This window comes from Balaenoptera acutorostrata, chromosome 19 (genome assembly GCF_949987535.1).
Source record: "Balaenoptera acutorostrata chromosome 19, mBalAcu1.1, whole genome shotgun sequence".
NCBI classification, from domain to species: domain Eukaryota; kingdom Metazoa; phylum Chordata; class Mammalia; order Artiodactyla; family Balaenopteridae; genus Balaenoptera; species Balaenoptera acutorostrata.
The window spans coordinates 14980793-15005381 of record NC_080082.1 but is presented as its reverse complement, the minus strand read 5'-3'; the positions used below and the strand labels follow the sequence as shown (position 1 = coordinate 15005381).

Genomic DNA, 24589 nt, shown 5'->3' with positions numbered 1-24589 from the left:
TGGGCCCTCTGGGGGTCTCCAAGACTTTTTGAAGAGGTGCATGAGGTCAAAACTCTTTCATAATAATAATGAGATATTAATTTTCTTTTGCACTTTCAGTCTCATAAGTATACAATGGAGTTTTCTAGAGGCTACGTATCTGAGAATCTAGCTGTCTTCTATTAAACCAACTGTTAAAGAGATTTATAAAATGCAAAACAATGCAAGTCTTCTCACTAAATTTGTTTTATTCTGAAAATGTAGTTTTCAAAAAATATTTGTCAACATGTAATGTGTTTATTGTTGTTATTTTAAAATGAATAAATAAATATTTAGAAATTCTTAAGTTTAGTTTCTCATTCAGTAAATGTCAATAGATACACCCCGTGTAAACAAAAGCTCTCTGGGGGCCTCAAAAACTATAGAGGGATCCCGAGACCAAAAACTTTGAGCACCGCTTGTTTAGATTAGTTGTATCATGTGATATTAGAGAAAAATCTTGATATAGAAGTAAAAATCTAGAGCATATTAGAAGATTTTAAAAATCAAATGAAGTGTGTTTATTACTTACCAAATATTTTTCTTTTGAATTGTGTAAGCAGGAGACTGGAACCTACTGAACGACCTCTTCAGATTGTTTATGATTACTTGTCCGGGCTGGGGTTTGATGACCCTGTGCGCATACAGGAGGAGGCGGCAAATCCTGACCTTGGCTGTATGCTTCGATTTTATGGTGGTAAGGATTTATCAGTGGCTGTGTGAATACATTAATGACTTTTAATTGATTATTTGTACCTCTGTCTGTCTTCAGCCTTTTAAAAATATTTTATCCAAAGCCGTTTTTAAGCCAATTTACTAATGTAGTTAGAAAACAACAGCAAAAACAGCCTTCCCTTTTTATTTTTGCTCTTTTTGTTCTGGTGTTTTGCTGACTTACAGAATTGTTACGTACTTTTGCCAGCCTCTTGATCAAATCATAGCTTTATATATTTTCAAGTTCTTTATAAAGTCCATGAACTTCTGGAGAGTTCGAGAATGTTGAAGTAGGTGGTCATTATCATATATGACTTAACATTTGATGAGCACATCAGACGTGTATATTGTTGAATTTAGTAAGCTTTAAAATCTCGGATATTTTACATGCTCTTCTCTTTCGGTGCATTTTCCCCTATTGACTATTTTTCACCTGATCACTTTACTCATAAAGTTAGACTTAAGGAAGTCAGAATATTTCTGAATATTACTCTCCAAATATACATCAATAACTAATAATACTACTGAGTACCATTTTTTGAGTGCTTACTGTGTGCTTTTATGCTTATGAATTACCCAGTTTACTCAGTATAGCCAACTTATGTTCTAGGAACTGTTGTCTCATTTTACAGAGACAGAGAGGTAAACTTGTTCAAGGTCATACAGCTAGTAAATAACAGAGCTATTTAACACCTAACAGTTTTGAGTTAATATGACCCATGTATCAAACAGTTGAACTAGTAACGAAGTTACTAGTATATGTAGGCATAACCATTTACTAAGATTCCCTGCTCTCATTCCTCAAATTATTGATTTAATCTGAACTCTTGTGACACACGTCACAAGCCAGTTTTATTAAGTGCACTTCACAGAAGATTTTATTTATAATTTTTCATCACAACAATATTTTCTGACATGTTCCTTAAAAGTTGGTTTCGTTTTATTTTATTTCCATTCATTTCTCTCCTTTGTTAGTTCATGGAGGGAGAATAGTTGCTAGGTTGATGTTAAATCTGAGGAAAATCTTTTAAGACTAATTTGAGGAACACAACCGATCTATTACTGTAAAGCTTGGTTAAAAAATAATAATAAATCTTGGATAGTAACATGCTCTTTATATGTGGTTGCACATAAGTTCTTCACTCCATGTTTTCATTCTGGGATGAAGGTTGAGCCTTGAGATGCTGGCAAGCTCCTTTATAACCAGTGAGATTGCATTTGAAGTCAGTTATAATACACAACAGTTGGCATGATTGCATTAATTTATTAATACCACCTGATAAATTGTAGCATGCCTAGGATCTTAATATTGCCTTAAGAGGATATTTCCAGTAAAGTCAAAAAGAGTACCAGTTTGGGGGGCTTCCCTGGTGGCACAGTGGTTAAGAATCCACCTGCCGGGGCTTCCCTGGTGGCACAGTGGTTGAGAATCTGCCTGCTAATGCAGGGGACACGGGTTTGAGCTCTGGTCTGGGAAGATCCCACATGCCGCGGAGCAACTAGGCCCGTGAGCCACAGCTACTGAGCCTGCGCGTCTGGAGCCTGTGCTCCACAACAAGAGAGGCCGCGATAGTGAAGAGGCCCGCGCACCGCGATGAAGAGTGGCCCTCGCTTGCCGCAACTAGAGAAAGCCCTCACACAGAAACGAAGACCCAACACAGCCAAAAATAAATAAAAAAAAAAAAAAAAAAAAAAAAAGAATCCACCTGCCAGTGCAGGGGACATGGGTTCGATCCCTGGTCTGGGAAGATCCCACATGCCGCGGAGCAGCTAAGCCTGTGCGCTGCAACTACTGAGGCTGCGCTCTAGAGCCCGCGAGCCACAACTACTGAAGCCTGCATGCCTAGAGTCCGTGCTCTGCAGCAAGAGAAGCCACCGCAATGAGAAGCCTGCGCACCGCAACGAAGAGTAGACCCCGCTCTCCACAACTAGAGAAAGCCCGTGCGCAGCAACGAAGACCCAATGCAGCCAAAAATAAATAAATTTTTTAAAAAAGTACCAGTTTGTAGCACTTACTATATTGGGGGGGGGGTCTTTAACAGAGAACATTTCCAAAAGTGAGCTCTTTTAATTCAGAGAAGCTAGTATAATTTGAGTGAGAAAACTACATTTGGGAAAGAGATTTTTAAAGCTAGTTACTTTTGAAAATAGGCAATATATGTCTATGGCACCAGAAATAAAAGGTTAAAAAAAGTATGTATGTGTGTGTAGATAGATAGATAGATAAGGGTATTTTCTGTTGGCTGTGTAACAAATTGCCTCAAAATTTAATGACTTAGGACTTCCCTGGTGGCATAGTGGTTAAGAATCCACCTGCCAATGCAGGGGACACGGGTTTGATCCCTGGTCTGGGAAAATCCCACATGTTGCGGAGCGGCTAAGCCCGTGCGCCACAACTACTGAGACTGTGCTCTAGAGCCCGCGAGCCACAACTACTGAGCCCGCGTGCGGCAACTACTGAAGCCCATGCGCCTAGAGCCCATGCTTCGCAACAAGAGAAGCCACCTCAATGAGAAGCCCAGGCACCGCAATGAAGAGTAGGCCCTGCTCACTGCAACTAGAGAAAGCCCGCGTGCAGCAGTGGAGACCCAACGCAGCCAAAAAAAAAAAAAAAAAAAAAATTTAGTGACTTAAAATGATATTAAATATTTTTTAATTTATTTTTATTTTTTGGCCGTGCCATGCGCAGCGTGTGGGCTCTTAGTTCTCTGACCAGGGATCAAACCCACGCCTCCGGCAGTGGTAGCACGGAGTCTTAACCTCTGGATCGCCACGGAAGTCCCGATTATTATATCATACGGTTTCTGTGGGTCAGAAATCTAGGAGGAATTTAGCTGGATGGTTTTGGCTTGAGTCTCAATGAGATAGTACTCATTATATTGGCTGAAGCTGCAGTCATCTGAAGGCTTGAGTGGGGCTGGAAGATTCACTTCTAACATGGCTCACTCATGTGGCTGTTGGTAGAAGGCCCCAGTTTCTCACCAGTTTTTGGCAGGAGATCTCAGTTGCTCACTATGTGGACCCTTCTCTAGGGCTGCCTAAGCATCTTCTCGATGTGGCAGCTAGCTGCCCCCAGTGATGAGACACACACACAGGCACATGAGCGCATGCATGCATGTGCACACAAACACACAACACACACACACACATACACACAACACACAGAGGCATCAGTGTTTTTATGACCTAGCCTCATAAGTCACCATCGTTTTCACCACCTTCTGTTTATTAGAATTGAGTCACCAAATACAGCCCACACTATAGAGAAGGGAAATAGCCCTCACCTTTTTTTTTTTTTAGGCCTCTCCTTTTGAAGAGAGGAGTTGTAAAGAATTTGAAGTATTCTTTTTGAAGCAAATAGCTTAGCAATCAGCTTTCAATATTTCTTGCATAGAGTCTTTGGTGCGTTAGCTTAGAATATAGTGTTAATGAGGCCAGGGTCAGAGGGCCTAAGTTCAAACCAGTGTTTTGCTTCGTTTGCTGTATATGAAACGTCTCCGGTACTCCAGGGGCCATTGTGCAAATGCTAGTTATCAGTCTTGCTGGGGTGGGTGCTGGGGGAAAGTGAGTGGAGTGACTCAGTACAGATTCATGATATAAAAGCCTTGAAATAATGTATGTAACTAAAGATGAGTGGGTAGTATGATCAATCACAGAGATTAAGAGAGCCCATTAATCAGCTCCTTATTATGTAAGAGGAAGTGGCATCTAGAAGGTGTGATTTGCTAGTGAAGTTGTAGTTCTGGGGCTGAATAGCTCAGGTAGCATAGCACCCAGCCTGAGCATTTCTTTCTGTCTGGTATTCTCTGTATACGTTGTTTGAGACAGTTTCATCCAAGGAGCATAAACACAAACAAAAGAAACCAAATACAAAAAAATTTTTAAAAAGTAACCAAATACAAAAGAATTGCATATATAGTATGTTTCCATTCATTTAAAGTTCGAAAACAGGCAAAACTCAGCCATATTGTTTAGAGATGTGTGACAGTACCACTCTCTGTCCATCCAAAGCTGCTCTTTCCTTCTTCCGTAATAAGACTTAGAGGTGGGCACATGACTGCCCAGCTACATCTCGTTTCTCAGTCTTTTGTGCAGTTTGGTGTGCACCTGTGACAAAATTTTCTTCAGTGGTATGGAGTGGAATTGTTGTGTGCCACTTTTATACCTGGTTCCTAAAGCCTCCCATGCATACTTCTTGCTCTTTTCCTCTTCTGTAGGGTAGGAAGGCAGTCATCAAGAGCAGTATTGAAGTCATGTGTTGAAAATGGCAGAGCCACCATCAGCTGGAGTTTCTCGACAGAGTTGACCCCTGGTAACCCAGACTGCCCACCCTAGCAGAGAATTACATTTCTCTTGTGTTTGGGCCAGTATATTCTTTTTGTTACGGTAGTTAAAAATGCTATAACTAACACATGAATAGCAGAAACATAAAGAAAACAAGGAAATGATTATTATAAAAGTGAAGAGAATGGCTGACCTCTAGGGTAGAGGGAGGAAGTGATTCCTACAAGTAGAATGTTTGAGTTAATACAAGTATATACCGATAGTGGTTATCTATTAAGCAGTGATATAGAATGTGATAATTATGATGTAACAATCAATTTGGTATATACCTGTTGAGAATTTTCTAACTTTTATTCCTATCTAATGTGTATTTGCAGAAATATATTTTGTTTACATAAATGCTGTCATTTGGTGTTGGTCTTCATGCTTTTTTTCTCCCAACAGTGTTTTGGAGGACTTCTCTTAACTATCTTCTATATGCATTTCTTTGTTGCGTACTATTGGATGTCATGTATGTATTATAGTTTATATAACAATTTCCCTAGTGATGGACTATTACAAATAACACTGTAGTAAAATTGCATCTTTGTGCACCTGTGTTTCTTTTTTTTTAAATGATGTAATTGGAATTTTTATTTTATTTATTTTTTAAAATTTATTTATTTTTGGCTGCATAGGGTCTTCATTGCTACGCACGGGCTTTCTCTAGTTGCAGTGAGCAGGGGCTACTCTTTGTTGCAGTGTGCAGGCTTCTCATTGCAGTGACTTCTCTTGTTGAGGAGCATGGGCTCTAGGCACGCGGGCTTCAGTAGTTGTGGCTCGCGGGCTCAGTCATTGTGGCTTGCAGGCTCTAGAGCGCAGGCTCAGTAGTTGTGGCACACGGGCTTCGTTGCTCCACGGCATGTGGGGTCTTCCCAGACCAGGGCTCGAACCCATGGCCCCCGCATTGGCAGGCAGATTCTTAACCACTGTGCCACCAGGGAAGTCCCTGCACCTGTGTTTCTTCAGAGTAAATCTCTAAACATGAAGTTATTGGGTCATAGAATATTCTCATTTAAAATACTAATAGTTACTACTGCAAAACAAAAGTATATCCCATCAGTATATCAGAGTACCCCTTTGCTCACAATATCACCTTTTAATATTATTAGCATTTAAAACTTTTACTAATCTAATGGATTAAATGTTGGTCTCATTGTTTTGATTTTGTTTACCTGATTACTAGTATGGTTGAATATTGTGTCATATTTACATTGATCTTTAAGTTTTCTTCTCTGAATTAACCCTTGATATTTCTGTTGTTTATCCTTTTTCATATTGATCAGAAGGACTTTTGTATATATTCTGAATATACACCCTCTGTATACTGTATTTGTGACACATTTTTTTTCCAGCCTGTAACTTGTTTTGTAGTTTTGCGTATTGTTTTTTATTGTGCAGAAGTTTTATTTAATCAGATTTAGCCAGTCTTTTCCTTTAATACCTTTACATTCCTTCCCTATCCTAGGTCATAAACATACTCTATATTTTCTTCTAGTACTTTTATATTTTTAGAATGTGATATGAGGTAGGGATCTAACTTACTTTTTTCTCTGTTGATAGCCAGTTGTTCCAACAATACTTATGAAATAGCTCATCCTTTTCCTGCTGATTTGAAGCATCACCTTTATTATTATTAAGTTCCTATACAGGCGGGGGTCTATTTTTGGACTCTATCCTATTACATTGATGTCTTTGTCTTATGCTAATACCAACACTATTTTTAATATACCTATATGATAGATTCTGATAGTCGATAAGGAAGTTCCCATTCACTTTTCTTCTCTGAAAAATCAGGGAGATCTCTAGAATCAAAGAAATCTTTCTGAAGAAGTAGTATTTGGGTTGGTTCTTTAAAAATCGACAGAATTTCAATAATCAGAATGGAAAAGGAGGACAGAGGTGGGGTATTAGGAATTTCAGTGCATGTTCTGTGAATCACACACAGAGAAAATTTGAGTCCAGATTGTTTTGGGCCTTGAGTACAATATCAGGAGTTTAGCCTTCATTTGACAGATGGTAGCAGGAAGTGATGGGATCCAAGTGCGCCTGAGAAAGATGAATCTGGCACCAGAGTGAATAATAATTCAGGCATGAATTAGTAGGGATCTGAACTAGGGAATGGGAAGGAATCATTCGTATAGAGACTTTTTGAAGGAATAGTCAGTAAGTGTTGATGGTTGATTGAAAAAAGGAGTTGAGGAAGAGAACCTAAGAGGCAAAGCTGGCTCTGAGGTTTTGAGGCTGGGTGGCTTTGGGAGACTGACAGGACTTGAGTTGTGAGAAGGATCTGGTTTGCAGGGATGGTGATGACTTGGTTTCAGGCATGTTTAATCGTAAATGGTGGTAGACATCCAGTTGGAGATGTCTGGCAGGTAGTTGGAAGTGTGAAACTAGGAGCTTTGGAAATACAAATCTGGGAGTCAGGTACATGGGAGTGTTAAATCTGTGGAAGTTGTTAAGATTATCTTGAAAATGATACTTAAATATAGGAAAAGAAGGAGGCTTAAGGCAGAACTTTCATTATAACAACTAGCATTTGTTTTATACCCTTACTATGTGCTGAGCATGTACTAAGGTGCTGAGCACTCTATGTACCTTTTCTCATTTAATCCTTACAACCGTGTAGGTAGATATTATTACTCTGGAGAGGTCTTAACTGGTTCTAAATCTCTTCTTCTTTTTTTTTTTTTTTTTTTTAAATAAATAAATAATTAATTAATTTTTGGCTGAGTTGGGTCTTTGTTGCTGCCCGCAGGCTTTCTCCAGTTGTGACGAGCAGAGGCTACTCTTTGTTGCAGTGCGCAGGCTTCTCACTGCGGTGGCTTCTCTTGTTGCGGAGTACGGGCTCTAGGTGGGCAAGCTTCTTTAGTTGTGGCTCGCGGGCTCTGGAGTGCAGGCTCGGTAGTTGTGGCGCACGGGCTTAGTTGCTCCACGGCATGTGGGATCTTCCCAGACCAGGGCTCGAACCCGTGTCCCCTGCATTGGCAGGCGGATTCTTAACCACTGTGCCACCAGGGAAACCCTAAATCTCATCTTCTTAACCTATAAGGTACTCTACCATATAGTTGATGGAGAAACAGTTTAGAAGAATAAGAGGGATCCATAAAATGTGAGAACTGGGAAAGACTAGGGATCATCTAATCCAACTCCTTGGTCTTAAACTTGGGAAACTAAGGCCTAAAAATATGGAACTTGTTCAGGGTCACGAAACCAGATTGTGGGATTGCTTAGCCACCACTGCTTCACAAGATTTTCTACTGAAATACTTCAAATCACAGAGTGTGTTCTTGTGTTGGTTGGGGGGGTGGCTATTGCGAGTTTGAAATTTGTTTTGAGGTTTCCTGTTTTACTCTTTAAATGTAAGTAAATGTTTCATTTTTACCCCAAAATGTATCAGCCAGTATTTATTTATTTGTCTGTTTAACTTTTTATTTTGAACTAGCTTTAGATTTTCAGAGCAGTTGGAATGATAGTACAGAGAGCTCCTGCACACCCTTTATAAAGTCATTTGAGCCATTGTTCCTGTATAAATAGTGCTTCATCTTTCTCTGGCTTCTTTAAAGATTTTTCCTTTGTCTTTAGTTTTCAGCAGTTTATGATTATGAAGTGTCTGGGCTTGAATTTCGTTGAGTTTAGCCTGCTTGGAGTTCACCAATGCTCCAGGTATTCTGTCCAGGTTTTATAGGTGAATTCAGTGAGAGAGACAGGGTAGAGTGGGCTTTCTCTGTGTAACTCAGAACCAGAACCTTAGTGGCATCTTTTGATTAAAAGAAGTATTTCAGGGCTTCCCTGGTGGCGCAGTGGTTAAGAATCTGCCTGCCAATGCAGGGGACACGGGTTCGAGCCCTGGTCTGGGAAGATCCCACATGCCGCGGAGCAGCTAAGCCCGTGAGCCACAACTACTGAGCCTGCGCGTCTGGAGCCTGTGCTCCGCAACAAGAGAGGCTGCGATAGTGAGAGACCCGCGCACCGCGATGAAGAGTGACCCCCGCTCGCCGCAACTGGAGAAAGCCCTCACACAGAAACGAAGACCCAACACAGCCAAAAATAAATACATAAATAAATAAATTAAAAAAAAATGTTACGCTTAAAAAAAAAAAAAGTATTTCATTTTGATATAGTCCAATTTAACAGTCTTTCCCTTTATTCTTTTCTAGAAGCTATATTGCTTTGCCTTTCAGTTTATATTCACAATCTGTCTGTGTGACTTCATTTTTTTTTTTTTTTTTTTTTTATTTATTTATTATTTTTGCTGTGTTGGGTCTTCGTTTCTGTGTGAGGGCTTTCTCTAGTTGCCACAAGCGGGGGCCACTCTTCATCGCGGTGCGCGAGCCTCTCACGGTCGCGGCCTCTGTTGTTGCGGAGAACAGGCTCCAGACGCGCAGGCTCAGCAGTTGTGGCTCACGGGCCCACTTGCTCCGCGGCATGCGGGATCTTCCCAGACCAGGGCCCGAACCCGTGTCCCCCGCATTGGCAGGCAGATTCTCAATCACTGCGCCACCAGGGAAGCCCCGTGACTTCATTTTTTATTGTCTGTTTTGAGTATCATCATGAGCTCATGGGCTTATATATATTTGTTTCAATTCATTTGCACCCATTTTTCTTTCTGATGCTCAATTTGTCCCATCTCAGCTAGGGGGAGCTCTTTCAGGTTGCTTTCTATGTCTTTCCAACATGACCCAACTACTGTCTTTGATAGCATTCTAGATTTTCCATTAAGTTCTTGATCTTTTCATTGTCTGACTCACACCAGGAATAGATTATTTTTCTAAGGACTCCTGGTTCATTTTAATGAAAAATGGTATTTAGAGACTGTACTATGGGCAATAGACGTATTCATTGCTACAGGGTTGTCCTTGATCCTTTTTTTTTAGAAACTTTTTTTTTTAATTATAAAAGCAATCCATTTTCTTTATAGAACGTTTCAAAGTATAAATATATAGGGAAATTAAAATTATCCCTAATTTTCCACTTAGAACCTTAGCTTTCGTGATTATAAGTCTGTTTTTTAATTAGAACTCTTAGACATTCCAAACGTTTATTAGAACTTCCTCATTCTGTTTTTTACCACTTTCAGAAGATCAGAGACTTGAGGCACTCTGAATATCTAGCAAACCCTCCAAAAATAATAATAAACAGCATGTTATTTCATGTATAAATAACTTATCCCCCCAAAATTGAATGTTCCTTTCTGAGAGTGGTGATGGATAGATTTAGGAGTTTTCTCGGTGATAAAATATAAAGAAATAAGGCCAAGGAAAGAGAGACTCAAAGAATTGTACATCGATTGATATAACATCTGTTTCACGTAAACTTCAAAAGAGACTATTAGACAATTTGGAAACATGAGAAGCTATAATGAAGTCCCATTTTTATTTGATGTAGCTAACTTTGTAGTATATCATGCTGTTAACCAGGATGGGGAATATAAATGCAATAGCAAGTTTGGGGAAAATGATGAGATTTTAAAAAAACCAGCTTCATTGAGATATAATTCACATACCATAAAATTCACCCTTTAAAAGTGTACAATTCAGTGCTTTTTAGTATATTCAGAGAGTTGTGCAACCATCACCACTATCCAATTTTAGAACATGTTTATCACTGTAAAATGAGACCCCCATATCTGTTAGCAGTCATTCCTTATTTCCCACTCCCACAACACCTGGCAACCATGAATCTACATTCTGTCTGTATAGATTTGCCTATTCTGAACAACTGATACAAATGGAATCATACATACTTGGCTTTCTGTGGCTGGCTTCTTGTACTCAGCATAATGTTTTAAGGTTCACCCATTTTGTAGCATGTATCAGTACTTAATTTCTTTTCATGGCTGAATAATATTCCATTGTATGCATATACCACATTTTGTTTATCCACTCATCAGTTGATGGACATTTGTGTTGTTTCCTCTTTTTGGCTATTATGAATAATGCTACTGTGAACATTCATGTACAAGTGTTTGTGTGGACATATGTTTTCAGTTCTCTTGGATGTAGATGTAGGAGTAGAATTGCTGGATTATATGGTGACGCTATGTTTAAGCTTTAAGGAACTGTCAGACTGATTTCCAAAGTGACTGCACCATTTCATAATCCCCAACCATGAAGGGTTCTAATTTCTTTACATTCCTGCCAACACTTGTTATTGTTTGTCTTTTTTGATTATAGTCATCCTAGTGCGTGTGAACTGGTATCTCGTAGTTTTCATTTACATTTATCTAATAACTAATGAGGTTGAGCATCTTTTCATGTGCTTGTTGGTCTTTTGTATATCTTCTTTGGGGAAATACCTGTTCAAATCCTCTGCCCAATTTTTAATGGGATTATTTGTCTTTTTATTGCTGAATTGTAATAGTTCTTTATTTTGGATACAAGTCTCTTATTAGGTATATGATTTGCAAATATTCTCTCCTGTTTTGTGAGTCTTCTTTTCACTTTCTTGATGGTGTCTGTTGAAGCACACAGCCTTTTATTTTCAAAGTCCAGTTTATCTGTATTTTCTTTTTCGCCACTTGTGCTTTTTATGTCAATATCTAAGAAACCATTGCCTAGTCTAAATTCACAAGATTTATTCCTATCTTTTCTTTTAAAGTTTTATAGTTTTAGTTCTTACATTTAGGTCTATAATCCATTTTGAATTAATTTTTGTATGTGGTGTGAGGTTAGGGATTCAACTTCTTTCTTTAGCATGTGGATATCCAGAATTCCCAGCACCATTTGTTGACAAGACTATTCCTTCCCCATCGAATTATCTTGGCACCCTTGTCGAAAATCAGTTCTCCATAAAGTAGGGGTTTTTTGGTGAACTCTCAATTCTATTCTATTGCTTTATGTCTATCCTTATATCAGAACTGCACTTTATATGCCAGCTCCTTACTTTGTAGTAAGTCTTGAAATTGGGAAATATGAGTCCTCCAATTTTGTTTTTCTTTTTCAAGATTGTTTTGAGTTGAAAAGGCTGTTTTTCAACTGTTCAAGCTGTTCTGAGTCCATTGCATTCTATGGGAATTTTTGGATCAGTTTGTCAGTTTCTGTCATGAAGTTATCTAGAATTTTGATAGGGGTTGCATTAAATCTGTAAATCAATTTGGGGGGTTTTGCCATCTTAACAATATTAAGTCTTTCTTCCCAGGGACACTGGCTGTCTTTCCATTTATTTATGTCTTTTATAATTTCTTACAACTATGTTTTATAGTTTCAGTATACAAGTTTTGTACTATTTTCATTTTATTCTTTTTGATGCTATTATAAATGCAATTGATTTCTTAATTTCACTTTTGAATTGTTTATTTCTAGTGCATAGAAATACAACTGATGTTTTAAAAATCTTGTATCCTGCAACCTTTCTGAACTCATTTATTAGGTATAATAGTATTTTTTGGTGTGGCTTACCTAGAAAGGTAATTTTCTATATACAAGATCATATTATTTTCAAATAGAGATTGTTTTACTTTTCATTCTGATACTGGTTTTGAATCTGTAAAATTTTTTTAAATTTTATTTTTTTGTTGAAGTATAGTTGATTTACAATGTTTCAGGTTTACAGCAAAGTGATTCAGTTTTATATGTGTGTGTGTGTGTGTGTGTGTGTGTGTGCTTTTTCAGATACTTATTTTGTGTGTGTGTGTGGGGGTGCCGTGCCATGTGGCTTGTGAGATCTCAGTTCCTTGACCAGGGAATGAATGCTGGCCATGGCAGTGAAAGAGCCAAATCCTAACCACTGGACCACCAGGGAACTCCCCTCAGATACTTTTCCACTACAGATTCTTATAAGATACTAATATAGTTCCCTTTGCTATACAGTAGGTCCTTGTTGTTTATCTATTTTATATATAGTGGTCTGTATCTGTTAACACCAAATTCCAAATTTATCCCCCCCCCCCGCCCTTTTCCCCTTTGGCACCCGTAAGTTTGTTTTCTATGTCTATGAGTCTATGAATCTGTAAATTTGAGGTGAATGGGGACATCTGTTGGACATGTCTAGCAGGCAGTTGGATATATAAGATCAGAACTAAGGGAAGATTGGGGCAGGAGATAGAAATTTGAAAGCCCTTATCAACATATGAATAGTGTAGTTTTGGGGAAGTGGAAGCCAGATTGAAGTAAATTGAGTAAATAAAAGGTGAGGTAACAGAGATAGCTAATATAGAAGCACAAATGAGAAGAAAAGAGCCTCAAAAGGTTAAACTTATAGTTTCTTAAAATATGGTTTATGGGCCATCTGCGTTTAAATTACTTGGGATACTTGTTAAAAATACATTTTCCTATGTTCCATCCCAGACCCTCTGAATTAGACTCTCTGTGGATAGGTCTTGTCGTTCTGCATTTTAAACTAATTCTTAGGTAATTCTTGGGCACATAGGAATTGGAGAATGCCTCAACTAAAGGAATTCTGTTGAGAATGAGAAGGAATGGGAGAAAACTTGAGTGTTTTTGTAGCTTTGATAGAAAAAATAGGGAGGGTGGAGTAGAAGAGTGAGAAGAATGAAGAACCAAACTCCCCAAGGAAGGTGGAATTTAGAAAAGAGATGAAAGGATTGGCCTAGAATAGAAAGAGAAATGACTCTTCCATACATCTGGTGTTAACATACAAAGTTTTAAAAGCTTTGAAGTAAGCTAGCCCATTTCTTCATTTTTTTATATGGGAAAAACATAGTTAATAGGGCAAAGCAATGCCCAGGGTTCCATAATCAATTATGTAATAATACTGAGTACAAACCAGTTTTCTCAGTTCCCCGTTTATTGCTGTTTGCACAGCCTCATACTGTTACTGCTCCTGTTCATTTCTGTGTGGAGTTACTGTCTGTTTCTAGTAGTGCTTTAACCAAGAACATCTCTTCTATCATAATGCTCTGTTTTGTTCACTATACCTCAGTCATATAAAGATTTCTAAAGCGTGGCAAGAAATAGAGAAGCTCTTGCATGCATGTATTGCTTCTGCCACCATGATTGGGACAGTTGACTGAAATATCAGCTGAAAGCTTTTCTTCACAAAGAGCAGAATGATGGAGGATTGTGTACAGGACTAGTTGTTCATTTCTTCATTCTAGAATAGACTAAACACAACAATAGTGGCTGTCACTTATTCCATACTTGTTTTGTATCTAAAACTATGCTTAGTATTTTACATTCATTATCTTAATTTTTTATAAGAACCCTCTGAAGGTAGATAGTATTAAGATCCAAACTCTATAAATGAGGAAAGTCAAGGTCAGTGAGATTATGTAGTTCAAGGAAACAAAGTGAGTGGCAGAACCAAGATTCAAACTCAGGTTTGAGTGTCTGACTCCCACGTCCATGATCTTAACCACTCTGTCGTTCTGTCTTTCTTTGTGTACATGGGAGATATGACTGTTGGAAGAAGGATTAACAATGGCGTCCAAAATAACATGTTGTTCTCTAGACCAAAATTCGTAGTGCTCCCATTATATAACTTAGGGATGGACAACATTTTAAGACTGAGAGCTTATTTTGTAATACTTATATTGCTTGGTTACTTAAATCCATATTCAGGCTGCTGAATGTTAACATGTAATACTTTCTTTTTCCCTTTCATTATTTTTATGCTACTTTAATGGTGGCTTTTGAAGTACTCTTTTCTTTTCAGAAAAACCATGCCAGATGGATCATCTGGATCGAATCCTTCTGTCTGGCATCTATAATGTACGAAAGGGAAAGACCCAGCTGCATAAGTGGGCTGAACGCCTGGTTGTTCTCTGTGGCACCTGCCTCATCGTTTCCTCAGTGAAGGATTGTCAGACTGGAAAGATGCACATTTTGCCTCTGGTTGGGGGAAAGGTAAGACTCACAAAGATGAATTATTCTTCCTTTGATCATCTTAATTAAAAAAATATCACATATGCTTTTCAGAGCTTTTTTCACATCTTTTCAAATAAGCCAATATGAGCATTATTAAAGATTACATCACAAAGTTTTTGTGTTCTTAGGTTTAAACAAAACCACTCAGGCTAGTTTAAGCATAAAGCAAGTTCATGTACATCACAGACTCCCTGGGAGGTCCAGAGACTATCCATGCCCCAAATTCTGCTGCAGGACCCGTCTGTTGGAGAAACCCCTGCCTCCACTGCTAGGCACTAAATGCTCTCTCATTGGTACCACCAAGGGTAGACAGAGGATACTACCACTAGAAGCTGCCTTTGTAAACTAGAAGTAGCTGTTAGCATCCCTTCCAAAATAGATTCTTTCCTGTTTCTCTTTTTCCCCCGCTAGACTGAAATTCAGAGTCTGGAGTGGTCATAAGCTCCTACCCAGCAGCCAGAGAAACCTGCCATTTCTTGCATCTGTACTAGAGAATTCCCCATCATAGGAAAGGCAGTTCCAATTCTTTAAACAGAGATAGATGACTGGAAAACAGATAATGTTTCTAGGAAGTTATACATAATTTTATTTCCTTTATTTTGAATCTTGAAGATCATAAAACAATCTGAATTTAAGGGAACTTCCAGACAAAATGACTTTGTGAATCATGCTTTGAGATAGCCAGTTTGATCCAGATACACAGCAATATAGATAAAATACATATATTTAAAAAATAAACTTATGAAAGGACATAGCTGGACTTAGGAATGTGGAATAGAAATGTAAGTGGTGAGGGCCTACTGGGCTCTGGGTCTGAAAGGTGGCAGCCTAGGGGTTTAGCTCCTATAAGTATTTGGGTCTAAAAGTACTCTGGTTATGATGGGGGACCTGGCCCAAGCTTATTGCTTGAAGCTAGGAAATGAGTGGTATTCTTAGCTCCTGATAAAAAGCTGGAAAAAGACAAACAAAAACCCAAACCAAAAACTTCTGTAAACCACTGACTGGAACCAAGGCTTGTTCCTGGCTGTGGTTCTAAACAGATGGGTGGACCCAGTTGTATGCCCTGTGACTAGGAAATGAACAAGCCCCAACTGGCCTAATAAATGAATGTGTGTCACTCCAGTATCATCCGTGGAGCAGGAACCCACCACTGCCAATATGAGACCTGGTTCTGGTCTTGGGGGCTGAAGGATAATGAAGAAAGTAAGTGAAATTTCTCCAAAGGGAGAAGGTGAGTGAGGGACAAGGTTGGAGGATTGGCGGAGAGGAAGTGGGAAACAGAGCAAGAAAGAGAAAGAAAAACAAACCTCCCATTTACATAATTCTTGTCCATTCTCTCTCTTCCCTCACTAATAGAATAGAATTTTGTTCAGGGTGGTGATGGGACCAAGATCAAAAACTCCCCAGCCTCCCTTGTAGCTAGTGGTGGCTAATAAATATAAACAGAAGTTTGCAGGTGGGACTTTTGGGAAAGGCCTTTAAAGTGGGAGAGACGTGGATGGCTTGACCCTTTGCCCTGCGTTTCCTTCCTTTATGGAACACAGTCTCTTGGTGTTGGAGATGGAGCAGTCATATGGTGGCTGGAAACTGCAAGCATTTGCTGAGTGTGGCCTTCTGGAACGCAGGAGGCGCCTGGGCCCCTGGTGGCAGGGCGGAGCTGCTGTAGCACTCCTGGACTGATGCTGTGTTTTTAAGCCACTATGTCACAGCTGAATGTAATGAACCAACGCACGTACTGAAGAATTTCACAGATAAAACGTATAAGGTAGCCCATAAGGGAGGGTCTGGTATACATCTAATAGCAGTTCCAGAGAAGAGAGTAAAGGAGAATGGATAAGCAATATCTGAAGAAATAACGGTTGAGATTTTTCTAGAAATAAAGACAGACATGAGTGTTCAGATTGAAAAGACATTGGGTACTGAACAGGATAAATAAAAATAAGTTGACATGTAGACACATTGCAGAACGTGAAGGAGCAAATCACAGAAGCTTCCAGAGAGAAAAGATTACCTGCAAAGAATTGACAGGCTGACAACAGCTTTCTTTTCATCAACAATATGTGTAGAAGACTATTTGCAAAATTGCTGAGAGAAAATAAATGTCAACTTGTATTCTATATCCAGCTGAATTACTTTACAAGAGTCAAGGCAAAATAGGACATTTTCAGACATATAAAGCCCAATGAGGGAGTTCCCTGGCGGTCCAGTGGTTAGGACTGGGTGCTTTCACTGCCGCGGTGCAACCAAAAAAAGAAAAAAAGACTGGTACTTCCCTGGTGGCACAGTGGTTAAGAATCCGCCTGCCATTGCAGGGGACACGGGTTCGATCCCTGGTCTGGGAAGATCCCACATGCTGCGGAGCAACTAAGCCCGTGCGCCACAACTACTGAGCCTGCGCTCCAGAGCCCGTGAGCCACCACTACTGAGCTTACGCACTATAACTACTGAAGCCCGCATGCCCTAGAGCCTATGCACCGCAACTACTGAGCCCATGCACTGCAACTACTGAAGCCCGTGTGCTCTAGGGCCCGCATGCTGCAACTACTGAGCCTGCACGCTGCAACTACTGAAACCTGCGCACCTAGAGCCCATGCTCCGCAACAAGAGAAGACACCTCAATGAGAAGCCTGTGCACCGCAATGAAGAGTAGCCGCCACTCACCGCAACTAGAGAAAGCCCGCACGCAGCAAGGAAGACCCAGTGCAGCCAAAAAATAAGTTAAAAAAAAAAAAAAAAAGACTAACGAGCTGGCATATATCCTCACTGAAAGGACTACTAAAAATGTATATCTAAAGAACAACATCCTTTGGGCTTCCCTGGTGGCACAGTGGTTAAGAATCTGCCTGCTATCACAGGGAACACAGATTCAAGCCCTGGTCCGGGAAGATCCCACATGCCGTGGAGCAACTAAGCCCGTGTGCCACAACTACTGAAGCCCGCGCACCTAGAGCCCGTGCTCCGCAACAAGAGAAGCCACTGTGATGAGAAGCCTGCGCACCACAACGAAGAGTAGCCCCCGCTCACCACAATTAAGGAAAGCCCGCGCGCAGCAATGAAGACCCAATGCAGCCAAAAATAAATAAATGAATAAAAAAGAGTGGGCATGAATTTCATTTAAAAAAATAAAAAGCAACACCCCTCCAAAAAACAAAAAAGAAGAAAGAAAACAACAAAGGAAGGTAAATTCAAAGGGAAGGCATGAGATAAATAGATGAGTGCAGACACTGACAAAATATGGTAGTAAATTTAATATTGATTGTAAAAACGTTAAAAGTTTTTAGTATTTTAAATTTAAATTTAAATTTAAACAACTAAAGCTCAGACTATCCTGAACAGTATTCAAGATGTGGTGGTGTGTTCAGTAAGGAAAGTGTGATGCAGTTTTGGGATAAGTGATTCATGAGTATAACTGGGAAGTTTCTAGCTGACTCACCAAGATTCAGTAGCTGTGACATATAAAGTGAGACGTCAGACAAAGATGTAAGCGGTTCCATGACTCTGAAAAGACTTCATCCTCATCAAAGCTGTATAGGTTGGGTTGTTGAAGAGAGCTGTTGTGCCGTGAATCCCCGCCACCACCCCAAATGGTACTGGGGGAGGTTTCTGCCTCTTTCCTCAAGCCTAGTGAAAGAGGTTTCAAAAGGACCCAAGAGAGCCTGATATGGGTCCCCTGCAGAAAGGGGGACATAGTGCACTGGTGTCCTGCCTTTTAACCAGGAAGTCTCGAGAACGAAAGATGGGCTGCCAGCTGCTTTGGTGATAGAGCAAAGCGCCTAACTCATGTGTTGGAATCATTGTGTACTCTTTGGGTTTGTTAGTATGTGACCCAGATGGGTTGAGAGAGAGCAGGAGCCATTGGGTAGGTGGGTGGATTCTCTTAGAATATGTCCAGTGGGGCCACCTGGAGGGGCAAACAGACTTCACTGGAGGGTGGGCTGTCAGTGGACCACCAGATTCCTTCAGGTCTGAGGAGGGAGTGGTCACCTGCTAGAATAGCACGCATTAGCCTGGTCAAGGGATCTGTACGAGAGAAGCCATCGTTGGTTGTATTGGGGGGCCGGGTATCCAAAGAACCCTCAAAAGGACCTATTGAGGAAGATCATCCCCTTTAAAATCTGGTAGGCCCAGAGAGTATGAAGTCAGATTATGACTCTACTAGTCTAGTAAGAACCTTGGGGCTTGCGTCTTCCCTGTCCTTCCTCCTGCCCCGCTTCAATGATGAAGGGAGTCAGAAATGGCTTCTATCCCAGCACCTAGTAAGTAAGGGAGGAGGTGAGTCCAAAAAGTAGGCCAAGGTACCCCTTGCAGGCAAGCAGCTACCTCCAGTGTGCTGCAGCGGTGGGGAAAGGGTTGGAGCAATCTTACCTTCGAAGTGGAAACTTTGGCTCTTATCATGTGGGCCTGCAGACTCTCCTGTTCTGAAACAGGCCTGCATTCTTGCATTACCGGGACTTGTACTGGCTGTTGCTAAGCTGGGAATGCTCCTTCTGCAGGAGGTTTCCACACCTTGCTCCTGAACCCTTGTGGGGTCTTTGCTCACATGTTCCCTCCTCAGTGAGTCCTTCCTTGACTGTCCTATTCATAACTCAGATCACCTACCCTGTTCCCCTCCAAGCCTGTACCCTGCTTTATTTTTCTTCATATTACTCATTCTGTATTTTATCATGTTATGCTATACCATGTCACCATTTTTATTTATTTATTTATGTATGTATGTATGTATGTATTTATGGCTGCGTTGGGTCTTCGTTGCTGCGTGCGGGCTTTCTCTAGTTGCGGTGGCTTCTCTTGTTGTGGAGCACAGGCTCTAGGCGCGTGGGCTTCAGTAGTTGTGGCTTGCGGGCTCTAGAGCTCAGGCTCAGTAGTTGGGGCGCATGGGCTTAGTTGTTCCACAACATGTGGGATCTTCCTGGACCAGGGCTCGAACCCGTGTCCCCTGCAATGGCAGGCGGATTCTTAACCACTGTGCCACCAGGGAAGCCCTCATGTCACCATTTTGATATATAAACTCCACTGAGGGCAGAGGGTTTGTTAGTTTTTCCCCTCTTATGTTCCCAGCACCCACAATAGTAAAATGTATTCATTCAGCAGATAATTATCAAACTGAGATTGTTTTGTGATTTAAAGAGTAATAAATAAATTTACTTATGGCTATGCCCTATGAATCCTACTCCTTCAACATATCTGTTAAATAAGTATTCCTTTGGTTTTTTCTCTTTTTTTTTTTGGCCGCACTGTGTGGCATGCAGGATCTTAGTTCCCTGACCAGGGATCGAACCCGCGCCCCCTGCAGTGGAAGAAGCGTGGAGTCTTAACCACTGGACCACTAGAGAATTCCCCCTTTGGTTTTTTTTTAAACAGCTTTATGAGATAGAATTCATATAGTGTACAATTAACCCATTTAAAGTATACAATTCAGTGACTTTTAGTATATTCACAGAGCTGTGCAACTATCACCGTAATCGATTTTAGAATACTTTAATGACCCTTTGAAAAGAAACCCTGCACTACTTAGCCGTCATCTCCCCATTCCTTCTCCAGCCCAGGCACCCGTTAATCTACTTTCTGTCTCTATAGATTTACTGATTCTGGACATTTCATATAAATGGAATCATACAATATATGGTTCTTTGTGACTGACTTTTTTCACTTAGTGTAACATTTTCAAGGTTCATGCATGTTGTAGTGTGTATCAATATTTTATTCCCATTTATGGCTGAATAGTATTCCATTGTATGGATGTATTACATTTTGGTTTTTTTTTTTTGTTTTTTGTTTTTTGTTTTTTGTTTTAATTTTTTAAAATAAATTTATTTATTTTATTTATTTATTTTTGGCTGTGTTGGGTCCTCGTTGCTGTGCGCGGGCTCTCCCCAGCTGCGGCGAGCGGGGGCCACTCTTCATTGCGGTGCGCAGGCTTCTCACTGCGGCGGCCTCTCTTATTGTGGAGCACGGGCTCCAGGCGCATGGGCTTCAGTAGTTGTGGCACTTGGGCTCAGTAGTTGTGGCTCACAGGCTCCAGAGCGCAGGCTCAGCAGTTGTGGCGCACGAGCCTAGTTGCTCTGCGGCATGTGGGATCCTCCCGGACCAGGGCTCGAACCCGTGTCCCCTGCATTGGCAGGCGGACTCCCAACCACCGCGCCACCAGGGAAGCCCTACATTTTGTTTATACATTTACCTGTTGATGAACATTGAGGTTATTTCCACTTTTTGGCTATTATGCATAATGCTGCTATAATTCACATACAAATTTTTGTGTGGATGCGTCTTTTCTTGGGTATATACCTAGGAGTGGAATTGCTGCGTCGCATGGTTGCTTTTGAGGGACTGCCAGGCTGTTTTCCAAAGTGGCTGCACCATTTCACGTTCCCACAGCAGTGTATGAGGGTTCCAGTTTCTCTGTATGCTTGCTAATGCTTGTTATCCAACACTTGTTATTATCTGTGTTTTTGATTTTAGCCGTCCTAGTGAATGTGACATGGTACTTTGTGGTTTTGACTTGCATTTATCTAATAACTAATGATGTAGAACATCATATATCATGTGCTTCTTGGCCATTCCTGTCTTCTTTGGAGAAATATCTGTTCAGATCTTTTGCCTATTTTAAAAAATTGAGTTGTTTGTTTTGTTATTGTCCTTTGATTTTTTTTTTTTTTTTTTTGTCCTTTGATTTTTGATTGGGATTGTTTACTTTAATTGGTTCTGGTTTTCTCCCCTCCTCTTCTTCAGGTAGAAGAAGTGAAGCGCCGTCAGTACTGCCTTGCATTCAGCTCAGCTGGAGCCCAAGCTCAGACCTATCACGTCAGCTTTGAGACTTTGGCTGAGTACCAGAGATGGCAGCGGCAATCGTCCAAGGTGATAAGCTGTCAGACGTCCTGATGTGGAGATAAGAGCAGAGAAACCCAACAGAAGTATATTTTGAAACTGAACTTACTCCCAGGAGATCAAATTATAATTCTTATGCACATCACTCTGGGCCTTTCTGAGTACATAGTGAATGAAATGGAATTCTCCCAGGTCCATAACTTATTATTTATATTTGCATAGTACAGAATGCTTACAAAAGTGTTTTCAGGTGCATTTACCTTTATACCATCTCTGTGAAAAAGGTAGGGCCTTGAAGGATTTGAGACACAATGAAATTCAAATGACTCTCCCTTGACCATAGTGGTCAGTGATAGATAGAGCTGTTCCCTAACTCGTAGCCTGGTGCTTCTGTATGTATTTAGCACAGCTTTGATGAACCACTTTAAATTTGAACTTACTGATGGGACATGACCTGTGATCCTGTCACAAACCATTATTCCTGTATGCTGAGGATAATTGGCTTTTTAGCATAATTTCTGCTTTCCTAGTCTTTAAAGATGAAGTGCTCTAAAATTGTATTTCATTTTCCAAATTCTCTTGTTCTCCTAGCCATCTTTTCAGAATTTAAACACATTTTTCTTTATGGAGCTAAATAGCTGCATGAAGGATTGTTTCAGTATAATGACATGCCATCAAAACATGAATGACTTTTGCAGTGATATTTTGTTTGTTTTAGACCCATTTTCACAGTCCATGTTGTATTAGCCTACTATTATAGTAATATAAATCTTGTTTTGGCTTCATTGGATTTTCTGTGCTTGTGGTGGTAATAAAATCTTCTCTGAATAAAACTAGTTTCAATTTTAAATAGCTATTTCATTCTTCTGCCCTTGTAAAGAGAGATTAATATTTTTTGAGCACCTTTTGCATGCTAAGCAGTGGTGCTGTGTGCTTGGTTATTTAATTTTCCTCGTGACAGATGAAGAAACTGCACAAGTAAGGAACAGGGCTTGTGTGGCTGCAAAAGGCTGTGTCTTTCAGTATCACACTCCCTCCTAAAGTTTTGTACAGTTACTTTGAATCATCTTTACTTCTTGCATGAACTATTAACTTTCCATCTTTATGATTTGTATTTTTTTTTACCTTTTACTTGTAGACACTTTACAGCTTATACCTTTCTGTTTTTCAAGCATCTCATGGTTTTAGGAAAAAGTAAAAATTAACTGTTTCTTATAAATGAATAATCGGATCTCATGACCTTTCTTTTCTTTCCCATCTTTTTTTTAAAATAAATAAATAAATTTATTTATTTATTTATTTTTGGCTGCGATGGGTCTTCGTTGCTGTGTGTGGGCGACCGGGGGCTACTCTTCATTGCGGTGTGCAGGCTTCTCGTTGCAGTGGCTTCTCTTGTTGCGGAGCACGGGCTCTAGGCACGCGGGCTTTAGTAATCGTGGCACACAGGCTCAGTAGTTATGGCTCGCTGGCTCTGGAGTGCAGGCTCAGTAGTTGTGGCGCATGGGCTTAGTTGTTAACGCGGTCTAAGGGCTTCTTCCCGGACCAGGGCTTGAACCCGTGTCACCTGCGTTGGCAGGCGGATTCTTAACCACTGCGCCACCAGGGAAGCCCCGCCCATCTTTTTAATCGGTGCCTTTTTGTGTCAATGCCGTTCCATCCTCCGCTGGGTGGGAAACATTTGGGGCTGGCTCAGATCGCTCTTCTCTTTGACCTTGTCCAGGTGGTGTCCCAGCGTATCAGTACCGTGGACCTCTCGTGTCACAGCCTTGAGGAGGTTCCTGAGCATCTCTTCTACAGTCAAGATATCACCTACCTCAACTTGCGACACAACTTCATGCAATTAGAAAGACCAGGGGGCCTTGACACTTTCTACAAGTATGTGGGGCATAGGTTTCCAGACTAGCTTACTAAAACTGAATCGTAATCAGTACCTATAAGCGAGCATGTTTACCATCATATATATATTTGAAAACTTCCCCTCCATTTTGAAGAGGAAGTAAGAATTTTTATTCACACAGTTTTCCCACTCCCCTTCTCCCCTCCGTACAAGAAAAGATAGATGCACAGTTTCCGTTTCGGAGGCAACATTGAGCTGCCCTTGATTTGGATAATCCTTTTCTCTATGTCATTGACAGCAATGCATGTTCTGCCTCCAGGGTAAATCGAGAGATTCTGTATATGGGAAGTTTTTGAATCAGAAGTTTCAAACTTAAATAACTTAAAGGAAATAGGCCAGATTTCAAGAATTCCACTCCCAGGTTAGGGCTTTCATCTTTCCTTTGCGCCTGCTACTGCCAACTCTGAAGCCTTTTGTCAGCTATGAAACCTCTCTCTTCTAATAAAGGAACCATTTCAGTCCTAAGGGACAATGACCCATATATTTTCCCATCTTCTTTGTTAGAATATACTCCCCATTCCCACCCTCCACCCATTTCATCTCCTTCCTCCCTTTAAAAATGGGCGGAAGTGAATAAATATATGGTGTAAGTAATTGGGCTTCTTGTGGGGAGGAGAGAAATTGGAAATTAAAGCGTTCAAATTACATGGTGATTAAAAAGCTAAATGCACATTGAAATGACATATTTTATATACTTAGTAACTAATATTTCTAGAATAATTTTCAGAAAGCATATGATTTTTACCTCATCCGAAATGTTTCGCAAAGGTTTTCAAATATAAGCTTATATTTAGTAATGAAATAATTATTTTAATAATATTGATATTTAAAAATAAAAACAAGCTATAATTTTAAGGAAGTGGGTTTCTAGTATTTCATGCTGTTTCCATGAAAAGAGGGTTAATCTAGTTTGAGGGCTGGATTAGCAGTTTGGAAGTCAAGGTGCCAAGCCGAAGGAACAATCAGTACTCAAGATCAGGATATT

General features: G+C 40.2%; 1 protein-coding gene across 2 annotated transcripts in view; it reads left to right on the top strand.

Annotated features, from left to right (window-relative positions):
* PHLPP2 (PH domain and leucine rich repeat protein phosphatase 2) overlaps positions 1–24589 on the top strand; it is a 75573-nt gene that overhangs the window by 17386 nt on the left and 33598 nt on the right. For both annotated transcript variants that reach the window (XM_057534411.1, XM_057534410.1), the window contains exons 3-6: positions 582–715; positions 14671–14861; positions 21612–21737; positions 23428–23582. In XM_057534411.1, coding sequence (XP_057390394.1) covers positions 582–715; positions 14671–14861; positions 21612–21737; positions 23428–23582 — 606 coding nt within the window. The remainder of the gene's footprint in view (positions 1–581; positions 716–14670; positions 14862–21611; positions 21738–23427; positions 23583–24589) is intronic.